Here is a 17,399-nt window from a genome sequence, read left to right as displayed (position 1 = left end):
TATTGTTTACAGCCTGTGCTTTCAAATGGGCTTATCTGCCATTTCTGCCACAGGCAGTCATGTGACACAGGGAGAGATCAAATTACAACTTGTGATTAGACACAAAGGAGAGGGAATTAAAGGGGTTCTCTTGCACTTTAAAAAAACAAAAACCGGCACTTACCCGGGGCTTCTATCGCCCCCCTGCGGCTGGAATGTCCCACGCTGCCCTCCTCCGATCACCCGTTCCCCGCCACCGGTGTAATTTTTCGTCTAACTAGACAAATAGAAGTGCGGCTGCGCAGCCGTGCGCATGCTCGCTCCCACGCGCGGCCGCACTTCTATTTGTCTAGTTATATAAACAATTACACCGGCGGCGGGGAACGGGTGATCGTTGGAGGACGGCAGGACATGACAGCTGCAGGGGGCCGATAGAAACCCCGGGTAAGTGCCGGTTTTTGTTTTATTAAAGTGCAAGAGAACCCCTTTAACCACTTAAGTACCAGCGGTCTCTGCCCCCTTAAAGGGGAACTTCAGACTAAACAAACATACTGTCATTAAGTTACATTAGTTATATTAATTAGAATAGATAGGTAATATAATCTCTTACCCACCCTGTTTTAAAAGAACAGGCAAATGTTTGTGATTCATGGGGGCTGCCATCTTTGTCATGGGGGCAGCCATCTTTTTGGTTGAAAGGAGGTGACTCTCTGTCAGGAGACACAGTTCCAATTGTCCTGTGTCCTGATCACCCCTCCCAGCTGCACACTTTAGGTTTCAAATGTCAAATTCAATATGTAAAAAAAAAAAAAAAATTGCACCAAAACAGCAGAATGAGAGCAACAACATCAGAAATCCCATCATGCTTTGCACAGCATCAGGGGAAAAAAGCCCGGGCAGTTTTCTTCTGTGCAGCTAAAAATGAGGCTTGGATAAGAGAAACAAAGTTCTGATGCTGTGAAACTGTTAAAGAAACACCAGGCCTTTTTAGTGCTGCTGAGTCGATTTTTAGTCCGGAGGTTCACTTTAAGGACCAGAGACCGCTGGTACAATACCGACAGAATTCCGACGAATCGCCGCGCTTACCCGCCGTACGCTGGGATCCTCCTGACAGACTCTGCCGTCTCTATGACAGCAGAGTTCCTGTAAGCTGGTCAGGAGCTGCTTTCATTGACTCCTGACCGTGTCTATCAATGTAAGCCAATGGGAGCGGCTCCTGACTTGCTCACATGGCTCTGCCTTCATAGAGACAGGCAGAGCCAGTGAGCTGCAGCGAGAGACGTCGGGTGTGAGCGGCGCGGTCTGCCAGGAACGGAGGATACGTGCTGCCGGCAGTGATTGAAAGCTACGCCCTGCCAGCCAGGAGCCCACCAACACAGGGCGTAGATTTCAATCACCTCGGTCCCAAAGTAGTTAAACAGGCTAAACTCTCTAAATACATTCAGTGTGCATTTCTCAGTGTTTTCCTTCTGTCTTGTGCAAGAGTTCAGGTCCACTTTATAAGCACAGCTATTGCTGCTCTCCGCACTCTTTCCATTGCAGGAATACAGCATGCTAGATTCTAGTACTCCTCAGTGGCATAGCAATAGGGGATGCAGAGGTTGCGACCGCGTCGGGGCCCCGGGACTAGAGGGGCCGCTAGGGGACCTTCTTCATCCATCTTATTAGCATTGCATTGGTGCTATGCTGGTAATGAACACCTCTATATGTGCATTGCATAGTGGTAATCCTTAAAGGGAACCCGAGGTGAGAGGGATATGGGGGATGCCATATTTATTTCCTTGTAAACAATGCCAGTTGCCTGGCAGCCCTGTTGATCTTCTGGCACAAGTAGTGTCTGAGTCAAAACCCTAGAACAAGCATATAGCTAATCCAGTAAAACCTAATCCAGTTGGGTCAGAGCACCTGATCTGCTGCATGCTTGTTCAAGGTCTATGCCTAAAAGTATTAGAGACATAGGCCTCAATTCACAGAGCGTTATCAAACACTTTATCAAACGTTTGATTATTTTCCTCATGGGTAAAATCTAATTTTGAATTCACTAAGGCAGAGCTGGGACAAGGTCCTTCAGCACCCAAGGCTGAGACACCAAAGTGCGCCCCTCCATCCCTCCGCCCCAGCCGTCACACACTGATTGCTATTAGACTAAGAGGCGCCCTAGGGCCCCCAACCTCCCCAATACCTTAATCTCTAGTTATCTGACTTGCAGTCACTGCCATGTATCCCCTTTTCCTATTTCTTTCTGCTTCAAACACAATTGGGAATGACAACTGAATGAATTGTGCGCCCCCTCCTACACTGCGCCCTGAGGCTGGAGCCTCTCCAGCCTCTGCCTCGGCCCGGCCCTGCACTAAGGTGTTATAGATTTATTGATTATTTCATCGATAAAGCATTAGATAAATCTATAACACCTTAGTGAATTAAAAATTAGATTTTACCCATGAGGAAAATTATCAAACGTTTGATAAAGTGTTTGATAAAGCTCAGTGAATTGAGGCCACAGGATCAGCAGGACAGGCAGGCAACTGGTATATATGGAAGCCATCATATACCTCTCACCAGCGTCCTTTAACAAACTGTTTTCTCACTCTGAATACACCTCTCTGACCCTGCAGCTGTCCTTGATAGATTTTGGGGCTCCATATCAATAGAGTGCTTAGGGCCCCATGTAAAACTCGCACTGGGGCCCCAAGCTCCTGAATTACGCCGCTGGTACAGCTATAAGACCATCAATGAAGGCAAAAAAAACAATATCACAAAACACATCTAATATACCTTCAATATAATATTTTAATATATCCATTTACCTCCACTGGCCTTGCTATAAAGTGTCCAGGAAATGGCCTGAAAATACTGGCAGCTAGGCATGCTGGGATGAGCAGGCTGCTGATGTGCGGTGGTGTTTGGAGGTGACAAGGTAACGTGAGCCTGCTGAATGTGACAGAGACGTGTACAGCCCCCAATATCCTGTGTATTTACACCCCACTTCCTGCACACACTCATACACAGCGACCTTCCTGTTTATCAGGAAATGGGGACAATGGATGGCTCCCAGAATCCTCTCTGCTCCAGCAGTGTCAGATAGAAGAAGATGATAGAACACTATAAGGGCTGGAACCCACTAGAGCGATTTTCTGAGTGCTTAGGGAGCGATTCAAACCGCTAGCGATTTCCCTAAACAGTCAGCTAATGTTAATGGACGGGCCAAATTCCACTGGAGCGATTACCAAAACGCAGGACATGCAGCATTTTTCACGTTTAGTGTTAGCAGTTAGCGCTTCTGCAATGTAAAGTATATAAACACTGGCGTAATCGCTCATCAAAACCTGCAAAGAGCGATTTTGCTAGCGTTTTGAAATGCCTGCACACTGTAAAAAAAAAAAAAATTAAAATTAATTGCAAGGACCAATCAGAAATAAAAACGCTAATCGCTACACAATTGCTGGCAAAAAGCTGTCAATTTTTTAAAACCGCTACCAAAATCGCTCATGAAATCGCTTACAAACCACTCATTACAAACGCCAGCGATTGCGATAAGCGATGGCGTTTTGTAGTGGGTTCCAGGCCTAACCCAGTATTGAATGACATGGTGTGGATGTGGCTTGTGGTGGCGACACTATACTGAGGTCTCAGGCAGACGATTGGTGCGCAACAAAGGTAGCCATACATCTAGCGATTTTGGGCAGATTCAACCAAGATACAAATCTCTGATCAAATCTGTTTAGATCCATCAGCTGCCCATACACAGAAGGCCAATTCCTGATCAGTTTCAGCATGAAATCTCTTGGGAATCGTCCGACTCCACCACCTTGCCGCTGACACGTGCCAAACATCAGCAGCGTGTATATCGCTAACGGAGCAGCGGGAATCCGAAGGCAGAAGGGCACCACACAGTGGGCAACACAGGACAGGTAATGTATAAATGCACACAGGGGGGGGGGGGGGACACATATATATACTAAGGGGAACAGTGCTAGAGAACAGTGTCGCTCATCCCGACATTACTCGACATTAACGCCTTACACCCGACCGACCACGATGGCCGGACACCTTGCATCGTGTCCTATCAATACGTGCGACCTATTTCGGTCCGAAATTGTTCGCACTGTCGATCGAGCATGCTCTTGGCAACACCGATTTCCTTCTGATTATAATGATCAAAGTCAAGAGATGTATGGACACCTTCAAGAAGACTTGTAACAAAAAAACTACCCCTGGGGGGTACTTACCTCAGGAGGGAAAAGCTTCCGGATCCTATCGAGCCTTCCCCTGTCCTCCTCTGTCCCACGGTGGTCTCGCAAGATGTCCCCAACCGTCAGGCATGTAAATATTCACTTTCCCGGCTCCAGCGCAGACGCAGGCGTGGCTCTTGGTTCAGGCGGAAATAGCCGATCCCAATCGTGTCCTCTACTGCACAGGCGCGTGTTACTGGAGAATGCAGAGTAGAGCGGACTCGATCAGGAATTTCTGCTTTTGCCCTTCAGGGAGCCGCTACTGCGCCTGTGCTGGGGAAGATAAATATTGCAGGCGCTGCTGCACCTGCGCCAAAGAATGAGAAATTGTCGGCTGTGGTTTTGGAGAGGCCCAGCGAGACCGACCGTGGGAGGGAGGGCGAGGAAAGCCTCATTAGGATCCAGAAAGTACTTGTACAAACAAAACAGAGGACACCAAGAGCCTAATAGTGCAATATTGTCTCGGTAAGCTCAATATATAATGTAAAGTCAAAGGTTCTTATACTCACAAAGGTGGGTTACCATCAGGTAACCACTTGACAGGCAGGTGGGGAGTATTAGTACCTGACCCCACTCAGGTATAAAAGTCGCTCTCTGTAGATAGGAAAATGGGGAAAGAACCCCTCCACCAGGGGTGGACTTAATCGTGCTGTAATATGTACGAACAGAGGCGCCAAGCAGAGTAAAACAATGTTCTAAAAATGATAAAAAGAGGGAAGTCGAGGTGGACTTACCTCCCTCTGGTAGTGGACATATACTCAAATGCAGAGTAAGAAAAATACAATTTATTCACAGCGCCATAAAATCGCAACGCATTTCGCGGTCAACAATCCTGCTTCATCAGGCAGTACAGGAGCATATAAAACTGGTTCAGGTCCATAAAGCGTGTGAGCGCCTCTGTCGCTCACACGCATTAGGATCCAGAGGCTTCCCCCTCCCGAGGCAAGTACCCCCAGGGGCACTTTTATTTTGTTACAATCTCTTTAAAGGGGAACTGAAGAGAGAGGTATATGGAGGCTGCCATGTTTATTTCCTTTTAAGCAATACCAGTTGCCTGGCAGCCCTGCTGATCCTCTGCCTCTAATACTATTAGCCATAGCCCCTGAACAAGCATGCAGCAGATCAGGTGTTTCAGACTTTAAAGTCAGATCTGACAAGACTAGCTGCATGCTTGTTTCTGGTGTTATTCAGATACTACTGCAGAGAAATAAACCAGCAGGGCTGCCAGGCAACTGGTTTTGATTAAATGGAAATAAATATGGCAGCCTCCGTATACCTCTTACTTCAGTTCCCCTTTAAACCAGTTCTATATCATTGCATACCAATTTTACAAACAGCCATCCGGAGACGGCTAGGTGAAGGGGCGCTGCTCTAGCAATACACTGGCTTCAAATTCAGTAAAGGGGCCCATACACTGGTCGATTTTAGTGCTCAATCGATCAAATCTGTCTGTTGCAAATCGATGCACGATCGACTGGCCGATCGATCGATTTGCGGCCGATTTGATCCATCTGACAGGATGGAAAATCATGCTCGATCTGCTGCTGGCAGTCCAAACCTTAAAGAGGACCCGAACTCTTGCACAGGACCGAAGGAAAACGTATATACGCATGTATTTAGATAGTTTAACCTAATTCACCTTCATCAATGACTGATCACAAGTTGTAATTTGATCTCTCCCCTTGTCACATGACTGCCATAGCAGATAAGCTCATTTGGAAGCACAGGATATTAACACTATGTCTGCTTCCATGAAAGCAGGAAGTAGGCACACTGCAGATTTCTTGCAGGGTTTGTATCAGCTGTAACAAAGAAATGTTTTTCTGTAAAGGTTATTATGCTGTTGCTTATCTTTTAGAGCAGAGAGGACGTTCTGAGTTCAGGTTCGCTTTAAAGCAATACTGAAGTCGGGGGGGAAAAAAAAGTATTAACATACTTACCTCATTAGTGGAAAGCCTCTGATAGTGCAGAGGCCTCCCAAGACCCGCCTCCAGCCCACCGATCCAGTGCAGGATCATTACTAAAGTGCCCATTAACGGTACAATTTTTCTTTCAGATTTGATCTGTCGATGTGTTTTTTATGATCAAATTGTAAAGACAACTGCACCGTGTGTGGCGCAAATCGATGTGAAACAATTTTTTTTTTAAATCATTCTGTTAATGGGAATGGTTTTGACTGTTCAAATCGCATTGAAAGATTGAATCTGAAGGATCAATTGTACAGTTACACTAATCCTTCTGGACAGGAGTGTGGCTGTGAACAGAGGCATTCGCACTGAGCATGTGCAAGTAAGGTCTGCACATGCCCAGTAGAGGAAAGTGCTTGTGCACTGTGGGAATAAATATGCTTGCAGGCACCTCCCTCTACTGGGCATGCACAGCGAGTCAGGTAACAAGGGCACTACATGGCTGAGGACACCAGAGTGTATGCGTGACACGGCAGCTGGGGTGAGCAGGGATAACAATGCTCTCAGTCAGTGATCTGCCGGATAGATCGCTGGGCGAGGCGTCGGGGGCATCAGGGATTGCTGTACTCACGCTAGATTTTGGACAGAAGCGTTAGTCTCATATTTTTCGGACTAGAAGACGCTCCTGACCATGAGATGCACCCAGGTTTAGAGGACAAAACCAGGGGAAAAATATATATGTTACGGCCAGAACCCGAAGTCTGGCCACTTCGGGTTCTGGCCGGTCAGAATGCGAAGTGGCCGGCTCATGCGGCCAAAGTAAGAAATGTGTGTGATTATCGGACTTTGGCCGGCCAGAACGCGTTGTGATTTCACCCGGCCGGCCAAGTCCCGAAGTCCCCCTTACTGCCGGCCAGCTGCTCTCCTCTCCCCACCGCCAGAAATCTCAGCTCCCCTCTCCTCCCCCGCTACTCAGACCTCCGATCAGGGCGACCGCACCAGCGAGGCAGAGAGAGGCAGAGCAGCTGCCAGCTCACGCGAGACCCGCAGGACCCGAACACTTCAATGCAGAAGTGTCATTGAACACTTCCGCATATGAAGTGTATGGGTCCGGGCGGGTAGCGAGTGCGCTGCGCTGCTCTGCCTTTCTCCACCTCTCTGGTCGCCCTGATTGGAGGTCTGCAGCAAAGCTCCCCCAGCCCAGCAAATCACCCCCAGCTATGCAAGGCACCCAGCAAAGCCCATAGCCCCCCCCCCCCCCCCGACCATGCATTTCCAGCCATCAAATACCCCCCAGCCATGCATAGCCCCCCAGCAAAGCACCCACAGCCATGCATAGCCCCCCAGCAAAGCACCCACAGCCATGCATAGCCCCCCAGCAAAGCACCCACAGCCATGCACAGCCCCCCAGCAAAGCACCCCTAGCCACGCACAGCCCCCCAGAAAAGCACCCACAGCCATGCACAGCCCCCCAGAAAAGCACCCACAGCCACGCACAGCCCCCCAGAAAAGCACCCACAGCCCCCCAGAAAAGCACCTGCATTTATGCATAGCCCCCCAGCAAAGACACCTCCCCGAAGCCATGCACAGCCCCCCAGCAAAGCACCCCCAGCCATGCATAGCCCCCCAGCAAAGCACCCACAGCCACGCACAGCCCCCCAGAAAAGCACCTGCATTTATGCAAAGCACCCAGCAAAGACACCTCCCCGAAGCCATGCACAGCCCCCCAGCAAAGCACCCCCAGCCATGCACAGCCCCCGAGCAAAGCACCCCCAGCCATGCACAGCCCCCCAGCAAAGCACCCACAGCCATGCAAAGTGCCCAGCAAAGCACCCAGAAAAGCCCCCTTCATCTATGACTAATCACCACTGTAATTTGATCTCTCCCCTGTGTCACCTGACTGCCACAGCAGAGCAGCTAATTTAAAAGCACAGGATGTTATCAATATGTCTGCTCCCAAGAAAGCAGGATGTAGACACACTGCCGATTTATTGCAGGATTTGTATCAGCTGTAACTAAGAAATGCTTTTCTTTAAAAAGATTATTATGCTGCATCTTTCAGAGCAGAGAGGAAGTTCCGAGTGCCATTCACGGTGCTGGACAGGACCCAGGATGTTCTGGGATTTGTGCGTTTTGGACTTTGGCCGACTGACTTTGGCCGTTTCTAGAACTGGCCGGCCAATGTCAGAAATTCCCAGCATTTTGGACTTTGGCCGACGTCAAATCGGCCAGTTCTAGAAACGGCCGGCCAATTCTAGAATTGGCCGATTTCTGGTTTTGGCCATAACATATACACTAAACCTGGTGCATCCGTGGTGAAGGGGCATCTTGTAGATCCTTGTGTCCTCCTCTATGCCCCCCTTTATGCCTAGTGTCCTCTTCTATGGTTCTTTGAATCCCCCTTGTGTTCTCCTCTATGCCCCTTTGTGTCCATATCCTTCGATTGTCCCCGTGTCCTCCTCTATGCCCCTTTCTGTCCCCCTTGTGTCCTCCTCTATGCCCCTTTCTGTCTCCCTCTATGCCCCTTTCTGTCCCCCTCTATGCCCCTTTCTGTCCCCCTCTATGCCCCTTTCTGTATCTTCCGTTTGCCTCTGTGTCCTCCTCTGCATGGGTACAGAACAGGCAGTCCGTGACATTGCCGTGGGTTGGAGGTTTGTGTTGACAAGTGTTCAAAAGTCAGTAACTCCCTGCATCTGGACTATAAGACTCAGTGGGGGAGAAAAATAGAGTCTTCTAGTCAGAGGCAGACGTAGGCCCGTGCAGCCGCACAGGGGCCCCATGCCATTGGACAATTTAGGGCCTGACTATCCTCTAAGCTTTTCTCCATGCCATGGATTTATCTCTGAAACTTAAGAGAAACAGTGATCATAACTTGTACACCAGTCATATACAAGTTTAAAGCGGAACTGTAAATTCGTTAAAAGCAAACAGTTTCACTTACCTGTGGCTTCCGGAAGCCCCCAGCAGCCGTCCTGTCCCGCGCCGGTCCTGCCCGAGCCTCCGTTCTCCCGCGTGAGCTACTTTCATTACCACCGACTTGCAACTGCGCGCCCCGGGCAATGCAACGCTTTCTTCGCGTCCCCGCCAGCTATAGCTGCTCATTGCCTGGGGTGCGCAGGCGCACTCGACTTGTAAGTCGGTGGTGATGAAAGTAGCTCGCGCGGGAGAACGGAGGCTCGGGCAGGACCGGCGAGGGCACAAGACGGCTGCTGGGGGCTTCAGGAAACCCCAGGTAAGTGAAACTGTTTGCTTTTAACGAATTTACAGTTCCGCTTTAAAATGTGTGCTGCATAAATACAGTCCCTAGAGAATGTGACCTGGGTTCATGTACTTTTATCGGCATTGTTTGGATCCAACCATGATCTGTTATGACCACACCCACTCACATGGGGCCCGATGTTATTTATTTTTGCACAGGGGCCCATTGTTGGCTTTGTCCACCACTGCTTATGGTCCAGTAATTGCCATGTGTGTTTCCTCTAGTATTTGTTTGCAGCTTTAGCAGTCTCCAGACCGTTCCTCCAGCAGAAAGAGACACGGACAACCTTGTGAAAAGATCACGTTTATTTACACTGTACACGAGGTCACGTTTCCCAGATACACACGGCTCAGAGAGAAGCCAGAACATAAATGAGTGTAAAAAACGATTTCCAGAACATGCTCAACTCCTAGTCACAGCAGCAGACAGATGTGCAGGAGGGATGCAATCTACAACTGGCTGCATGTGAACTGTGTCTGCACTGCAGTGACAGCACACAGCACCCCCTGCTGGCCGTGACAGCACACTGCAAACTAATGACTACAGAAACTTTCAGAACGCAGCACTCGGGATTGGGAGATGGGAAGATCTTCTACCACTGAATTAAAGAGCAACTGAAGTGAAAGGCATATGGAGGCTGCCATATTGATTTCCTTTTAAGTAATGCCAGTTGCCTGGCAGCCCTGCTTGGCTGCAGAAGTGTTTGTGAATCACACCAGGAACAAGCAAGCAGGTAATCTTGTCAGATCTGACAATAATGTCAGAAACACCTGATCTGCTGCATGCTTGTTCAAGGGCTATGGCTGAAAGTATTAGAGGCAGAGGATCAGCAGGACAGCCAGGTAACTGGTATTGCTTAATAGGAAATAAACATGACAGCCTCCATATCCCTCTCACTACAGATGTCCTTTAAGATGCTGAATAAAAATAATTTACACTGTATAAAAATTGCTGCAAACCCCTGATACTGAATTTAGGACACAAAGGCCCATATGCAATTCACTTTTTCTCCTAGGTGATATTTTTAAACTTCTCAATAAACCAGAAAGCAAGAAACATGCCCAAAATGTTGATAGTACTTTTTCACCAACTTTTTGGTAATTTTTTTTAGTTGAAAAGTTCTGGAAAGTTATTTAAATTTGAAGATGAAAAATTATCTCTTAACAGAAAACTCAGGTGAAAAAGAGAATTGCACATGACCCAATCTCCTCTAGGCACTACATTTTCTATTGGCTCTACAAAAGCAAAGCATCCGCTGAGCTTTTCTTTGTGCCTTTCAAGGGGGGCTTTTTTTAATTTGTCTGAATCACACAAGGTCAGAACATTTAAAAAAACGAAAAAAGAAAAAAAAAAAAAACTAGCAATTAATGTATTAAAAGGAAGATGGACTGGACTTTGCAATGCACTGGGACAGGATGTGGGGTATAGGTACAGGAGGGAGCAGAGAGAGTAAACTGTGGGAGGGAAATCTTACCACAAAGTACAGGGAGTAAAGTTCAGGAGGGGAGTAAAGTACAGGAGGGAGGAGAATAAAGTACAGGAGGGAGGAGAATAAAGTACAGGAGGGAAGAGAGTAAAGTGCAGGACGAAAGTAAGTAAAGTACAGGAGGGAGGGAAGTGAGCAAAGTACAGAAGGGAGGGCGGAGAATAAAGTACGGGAGGGGGGGAAGTGAGTAAAGTACGGGAGGGAGGGAAGTGAGTAAAGTACGGGAGGGAGGGAAGTAACGTACGGGAGGGAGGGAGGTGAGCAAAGTACGGGAGGGAGGGCGGAGAATAAAGTACGGGAGGGAAGTGAGTAAAGTGCAGGACGAAAGTAAGTAAAGTACAGGAGGGAGGGAAGTGAGCAAAGTACAGAAGGGAGGGCGGAGAATAAAGTACGGGAGGGGGGGAAGTGAGTAAAGTACGGGAGGGAGGGAAGTGAGTAAAGTACGGGAGGGAGGGAAGTAACGTACGGGAGGGAGGGAGGTGAGCAAAGTACGGGAGGGAGGGCGGAGAATAAAGTACGGGAGGGAAGTGAGTAAAGTACGGGAGGGAGGGAATTGAGTAAAGTATGGGAGGGAAGCAAGTAAAGTACGGGAGGGAGGGAAGTGAGCAAAGTACGGGAGGGCGGAGAATAAAGTACGGGAGGGAAGTGAGTAAAGTACGGGAGGGAAGTGAGTAAAGTATGGGAGGAAAGGCAGGAAGTAAGGTACGGGAGGGTGTTACATACTAGAGGGAGGGCAGGGAGTACGGGAGGGAGAGCAGGAAGTACGGGGAGGGAGAGCAGGAAGTACGGGAGGGAGGGCAGGAAGTACGGGAGGGAGGGCAGGAAGTAAGGTACGGGAGGGTAGGAAGTAAGGTACGGGAGGGTGTTACATACTAGAGGGAGGGCAGGGAGTGAAGTACAAAAAGGAGGGTCAGGAAAGGACCGAAGCATTTTCCCACCTCCCAACTGTGTCACTGGCTGATCTGTAGTAACTACACTGCGCACTTCATGTGTTGGCGACCTACCGGGGCAATCTCCTCCCTCCTCTGCTGCATGAGCCAACTTACGTCATGTGACGAAGAGGCGGTAGCGATGATTGGAGATCCACACCCATAAAAAGGAAGACATCTCTACACATCATTGTTTTGTTTAAATAGATGCACATTAAACTCATGTCTATAGTAACCATAATAAAATAAAAACTGATGCATAAACGGGGTGAATTGGGGAGGTGAAGGTAGTTTACATGACGCTTTCCATATCTAAGGTACACCGACCAGAAGCGAATACAGAGCCTGCTACAGCTGGCGCCTCCCTATATAGATGCTGTGATGCCAATCCTCTGGCGCTAACGCTTTCTAAATCTCTCGGCTTAGACCAGCAGGCATATGAGGTGTTCTTACTCTACTGGATCTGCATGTCTGGTTCAGGTACATGAAGTACTCAAGCTAGAGGATCAGCATGAAAACCATCTAAGGCCCCATCTACACCCTACAATTTTTTGTCCGATTTGACATGTCCAATCGGGATTCGATTCGATTTGCCATTGTTTTGCAATGGCAAATTGAATCAAATCGAATCCTGATCGGACATGCCGGATTGAATCGAATCGGACAAACAATTGTATGGTGTAGATGGGGCTTAGGGCTTCGCACAGCCATCTAAGGGTGATGTTGCCATGGTGTCTGGGCTGGTATTATGCCCGCCTGGTTTCGCCCAGTAATCCGCTCTCTGTTCGGCCATTGTTGTGTGGGGAGTTGTGGGAAGTTGTCAGACCAGGGGCATTTCTAAGCAGTTCATATCAGTCTGCGATTATCTCAGGCCGAGCTTCTTCTTTTCCTTGTGTTTTTTGCGCACAATGTCAATATTTCGGTCCTTCCACATACTTTTGCGCAGTTTAATGGGGCGAGAGCCAACATATTTACCTGGAAGGAGAGAAGAGAGTCAGTCACTATCAGAATCAGAATTTATTTCACCAAGTACGTGAGTTGTACCTGGAATTGGTCCCGGCACAACAGGGTCGGTGATGATTCTATAGTAGTAGTACACAGTAGATGCACAAAAGCATACAGTTACATAGAGTTATGCATACAGTAGGTACAATACATATACAAGTAATAGGATGTAAAAAGTAGAAGGCCTAGGTAGAAGGTTCTTTAAGACATGGGCCCAGGAGAAAGACAGAGCGGAAAGGAACAGGGGGAATTCGCTGCCGTCAGGCAATCAAAAAACGCCTTTGTAGCGATAGTTTGAATCAGATGTCCATCCTGGAGGAGAAAGAGGAGAGGGAGAGCAGAAAAGATAGACAGAAAGAATGAAAAAGAACAGGGAAAGTGAAAGTAGGCCCCCTTGGGTATGCAGTTTACGGACAGTTTGTGTTCTGTTCGGCTGGCTTGCAGCTGTGGTGGATTAAGAAGAACCGGGGGGGCATCGATAGATGCAGATGGAGCAGGGACCGGCACCCGAGGGACTCGGCAAGTTCAGAGGTGGAGGTCCTAGTTATCCCCGGGGAAAGATGGGATTTCCGATCACCAGCGCCATGTTTGGTCTATACAGGAGGCTACTAAAATGCTTGTACATGCTCTAATCAGATCCCGTCTTGACTACTGTAACACCCGACTGTTTCCAACCAAAAACTGGCACCTCTCCAGTCCGTACTGAACTGTGCTGCCCGTCTCATCCACCTCTCCTCCCACTCCTCTGAGGCAGCCCCTCTCTGCTAATCCCTTCATTGGCTACCTATTACCCAAAGGATCCAGTTTATACGCCTATCACACGAAGCTCCACATAAGTGGTCACCTCCGTACATTTACTCAATAATCTCCAGATACTTCCCCACCCGGAACCTCCACACCTCCCAGGAGACCTTCTTGTCCTCCAGCTTAGTCACCTTCTCTTGATCCCGCATCCAGGGCTTCTCAGGAGCATCCCCTCTCCTCTGGAACTCTGTTCTACAGACTGTCTGTTATGCTCTGAGCCTGGAAACTACTCTCAACACACACCTGTTCAGACTAGCCTATAACTTCCTGTAGGTAGCAATGGATGTTCACTGCTCATCCGCTAACCCCTGTGTCTCCTCCCCTAGTATCTCTAACCCACTACCCTCTAGAGCAGGGGTCAGGAACCTTGTTGGCTGAGAGAGCCATAAACGCCACATTTTAAAATGTAATTCCGTGAGAGCCATACAGTATGTTTCAAGCTGGGACAGTGTGCATGTGCAGCAGAGGGCTTACATCCCTGTTGCCATGGTGATGTGTACACAGTTGATCCTCAGGGCAGCGGAAGTGTCAGACATGCCTTCAGCTTCTCTTGGGTTTCAGCAACATCAGCAATTTCCCTGAGAGCCAGACAGGAGACATACCGACTAACAGCTTGTACAATTAGCTAGCTGACTGCATACATATGCATACATATGAATTGGCTGCCGGGAGACTTGGGCAGGATACAGCCAGTATGGCATAATAATGTGGGGAATAATGTAATTCGGGTTCCAGCTATTGCTGGAAGGTGAATTGTAGTGTTTTAGAAACAACTTCAGCTCCGTCTTCTGCCGACGCCGAAGTTACTGACTGAGCGCTGCTATAGCCATATTTCCTATTACGGCCTATGGTGGCGCCGGCTGTGCCCAAATCTCCTGCCCTGTAGTCACAGCACTCGAGCTGACTTGGGTGTTGATTCACTTTGTAGGACGAGATCCCCGCTCTGTGGCTCAACAGGCTGCTTGTCAAGTGACAGGCAGCCTATTGGGCCAATCAAAAAGCAGGGATCTCGTCCTACAAAGTGATTGGACCTGTCAGGGTCCAGAGTGGGACAATTGGAGCAGCCGTTAGTTTTGGGGTAGCGCGAGTAAGTTAGTAGTGCATGCTACAGCAGCACTACTTTGAAATGTTACTTGCGCTGCCACATCAAGCTGCGCTGCTTATGCAGTGTGGCTGGAAGGTGTAATGGTTAAGGGCTCTGCCTCTGACACAGGACACCAGGGTTCGAAACTCGACTGTCTGTTCAGTAAGCCAGCACCTATTCAGTAGGAGACCTTTGGCAAGTCTCCCTAACACTACGACTGCCTATAGAGCATGTCCTTGTGGCTGCAGCTCCGGCGCTTTGAGTCCGCCAGGAGAAAAGCGCGATATAAATGTTCTGTTTGTTGGTTTAGTGAATCAACCCCTAACTGTGAGCCAGATGTAGCCATCAAAAGAGCCACATCTGGCTCCCGAGCCATAGATTCCCTACTCCTGCCCTAGATTGTAAGCTCACAAGGGCAGGGATCTCCTCTTAGTGTTTCTTGTTCTGATGCAATGTATTATATGAACATGTTCCAGTACTGGTGATGTCTCAAGCCACATATGAATGATGTATGTATTTGTTTTGCTGGATGTCCGGACAGTGTTTTGAACTTCTCCTGTATCTATGTGGTGGCTGGATAGAGTACTGGTTAAGGGCTCTGCCTTTGACATGGGAGACCAGGGTTCGAATCCTGGCTAGGTCAAGTACCTATTCAGTAAGGAGTTCAAGGCAAGACTCCCTAACACTGCAGGGTGGCCTCCTGAGCGCGTCCCTGTGGCTGCAGCTCCTGAGCGCTTTGAGTCCGACAGGAGAAAAGCGCTATACAAATGTTCGGATTATTATTATGTTTCCCATTATTTATTTTTTTATTAATTACAGCGCTACAGAAGATGTTGGCGCTATAGAAATAAAAGATAACAATACAGGCCACAGTGCTGAGGGCCTAACGCTGCATCAGACGAAGTAATCTGACGAAGGCGCCGCGCACCGAAACGCGTAATGACGCAATAGGCACGTCCAGAGTCAGCCCCGCCCACGTCCCCAGCGAGACGAGCTCCAACTACATCAGGAGACCGCGCTGCTGGCCACAGTGCGCATCAAGCCGCCTGGGTGTTAAGCGGAAGGGCACCTCCGCTGAGAAGCGTTTTTACGATTGATATCTTGTGAGTATATTTTTACTTTGGGCTATGAAAGTTTTTCTCAGTTAATGCACCATGGAGCGCTCCTCCTCTTTTCTTGCATAGATCTGTGTGACTACCCAATACTGTGGAGCTGAACCGTGCATGAACTGTGTAGAGACTGAAACCAGCTTTTGGACAAGTGTGTAGTATCAGCAGTGTGTGCGCAAGGACTTTTTTCGTTTTGCTTTTTGGAAGAGACCCTCAGTACTGACACAGGCACAGATTATTTATCAGTACCCTCAGTGAGGGCTGGTTCACACTACAAGAACTTTTCTAAGCACTTTGTGATTTTAAAATCTCTAGTGTTTAAAAAGCTCTTGTAGTGTGAATCAGCCCTGACTGTTGCCAGCGATCAGCAAAGTGCCGTGCAGAATATATCCCTAGGGGATCATTCTCACTGCAGTGCTTGCGATTCCCATAAATCCCAAACGTGCTGCATGTAGCATTTATGGAGCGATCACAATGCGCTTCTAATGATCATTGGGTGAATGAGCCCTAAAAGAAAGTATCAGGTCTGGCCTTTATCAGTTTACCAGCCAGTGTGGCATGGAGAGCCATCTAGTGGTTGTGTAATGCCACAGCACTGCAGCATTTTAAAGGACCACTATAGCAAAAAAAGTAAGCAGTTAAAATCTGGCAGAACTAACAAGTTTTGTACTACATCTCCTCATGAGGGATTCCCAGGGTTTTTCGTTTTTTTCAACAGCAGTTGCTAAGTCTAACTGCCAAAACGAGTGGCTGTGAGCTACTGCACAAGCGACGGCTGTACTGCTCACCTGTGCAGTGTGGCTACGCTCGTACACAGAGGGGAGCCCGGATGTGAGCAATCTTCAACTTTAAAGCCATTGTTACCTGTCCTAAAAAACAAAACAAAAAGTCAGATACTAAGGAGAGGGAAGGCTCTGAGTCCTAATGAGACTTCCCTCTCTTCTCCCGGTGCCCTCCGTGCAGCTCAGGATCTTGCGTTCAAATCCCCCGCCGCAGGGGACTTCGGAAGTCTTCGGGAGCCGAGTCCTCCCGAAGACAGATGGCTCCCTACTGCACACGCGTGATTACGCAATAGAGGGCGCTCACGCATGCGCAGTATAGAGCGGCCCGTCTTCGGGAGCCCGAGTGCTCCCGAAGACTTCCGAAACCTCCCTTCGGCTGCGGAAGTGGCAGTATTTGACCGAATTGGTCGAATGCTGCTACGAGGGATCCTGAACGGGACTGGGCACCGGGAGAGGAAAGTCTCATTTGGACCGAGCATTCCCTCTCCTTAGGTGAGTATCTGACTTTTGTTTTTAGGACGGGTAACATTGACTTTAAAGGATACCCGAGGTGACATGTGACATGATGAGATAGACATGGGTATGTACAGTGCCAAGCACACTAATAACGAGACTGTGTTCCGATTTTTCTTTCTCTGCCAGAAAAAAAAGTTAATTATCAGGTATGCAAGTGACAGTTTCTGTCCGGGTCGGGTCAGACTATAGCATAACTCTCACTGATAAGTAATTACAGCCATAAAACACTTTCCCGTCAGCAAATGGCTTCTGAAAGCAGGAAAGAGATAAAAAGCTCTGGCATACTTCAATGAAGGTATCATTGAGC

The 17,399-nt window shown here is 48.4% G+C and overlaps 1 protein-coding gene across 2 annotated transcripts in view; it reads right to left on the bottom strand.

Moving 5' to 3' along the window:
• Positions 1-9,664: 9,664 nt before the first annotated feature.
• The window catches only part of RBM42 (RNA binding motif protein 42), a 45,694-nt gene continuing 37,959 nt past the window's right edge, over positions 9,665-17,399 (bottom strand). For both annotated transcript variants that reach the window (XM_068241871.1, XM_068241872.1), the window contains one exon: positions 9,665-12,767. In XM_068241871.1, the coding sequence (XP_068097972.1) occupies positions 12,655-12,767 (113 nt within the window). In that variant the 3' untranslated portion in view covers positions 9,665-12,654. The remainder of the gene's footprint in view (positions 12,768-17,399) is intronic.

The sequence above is a fragment of the Hyperolius riggenbachi genome, chromosome 6, assembly GCF_040937935.1.
Source record: "Hyperolius riggenbachi isolate aHypRig1 chromosome 6, aHypRig1.pri, whole genome shotgun sequence".
Taxonomy (NCBI): Eukaryota; Metazoa; Chordata; class Amphibia; order Anura; family Hyperoliidae; genus Hyperolius; species Hyperolius riggenbachi.
This window is presented reverse-complemented; position numbering and strand designations above follow the sequence as displayed.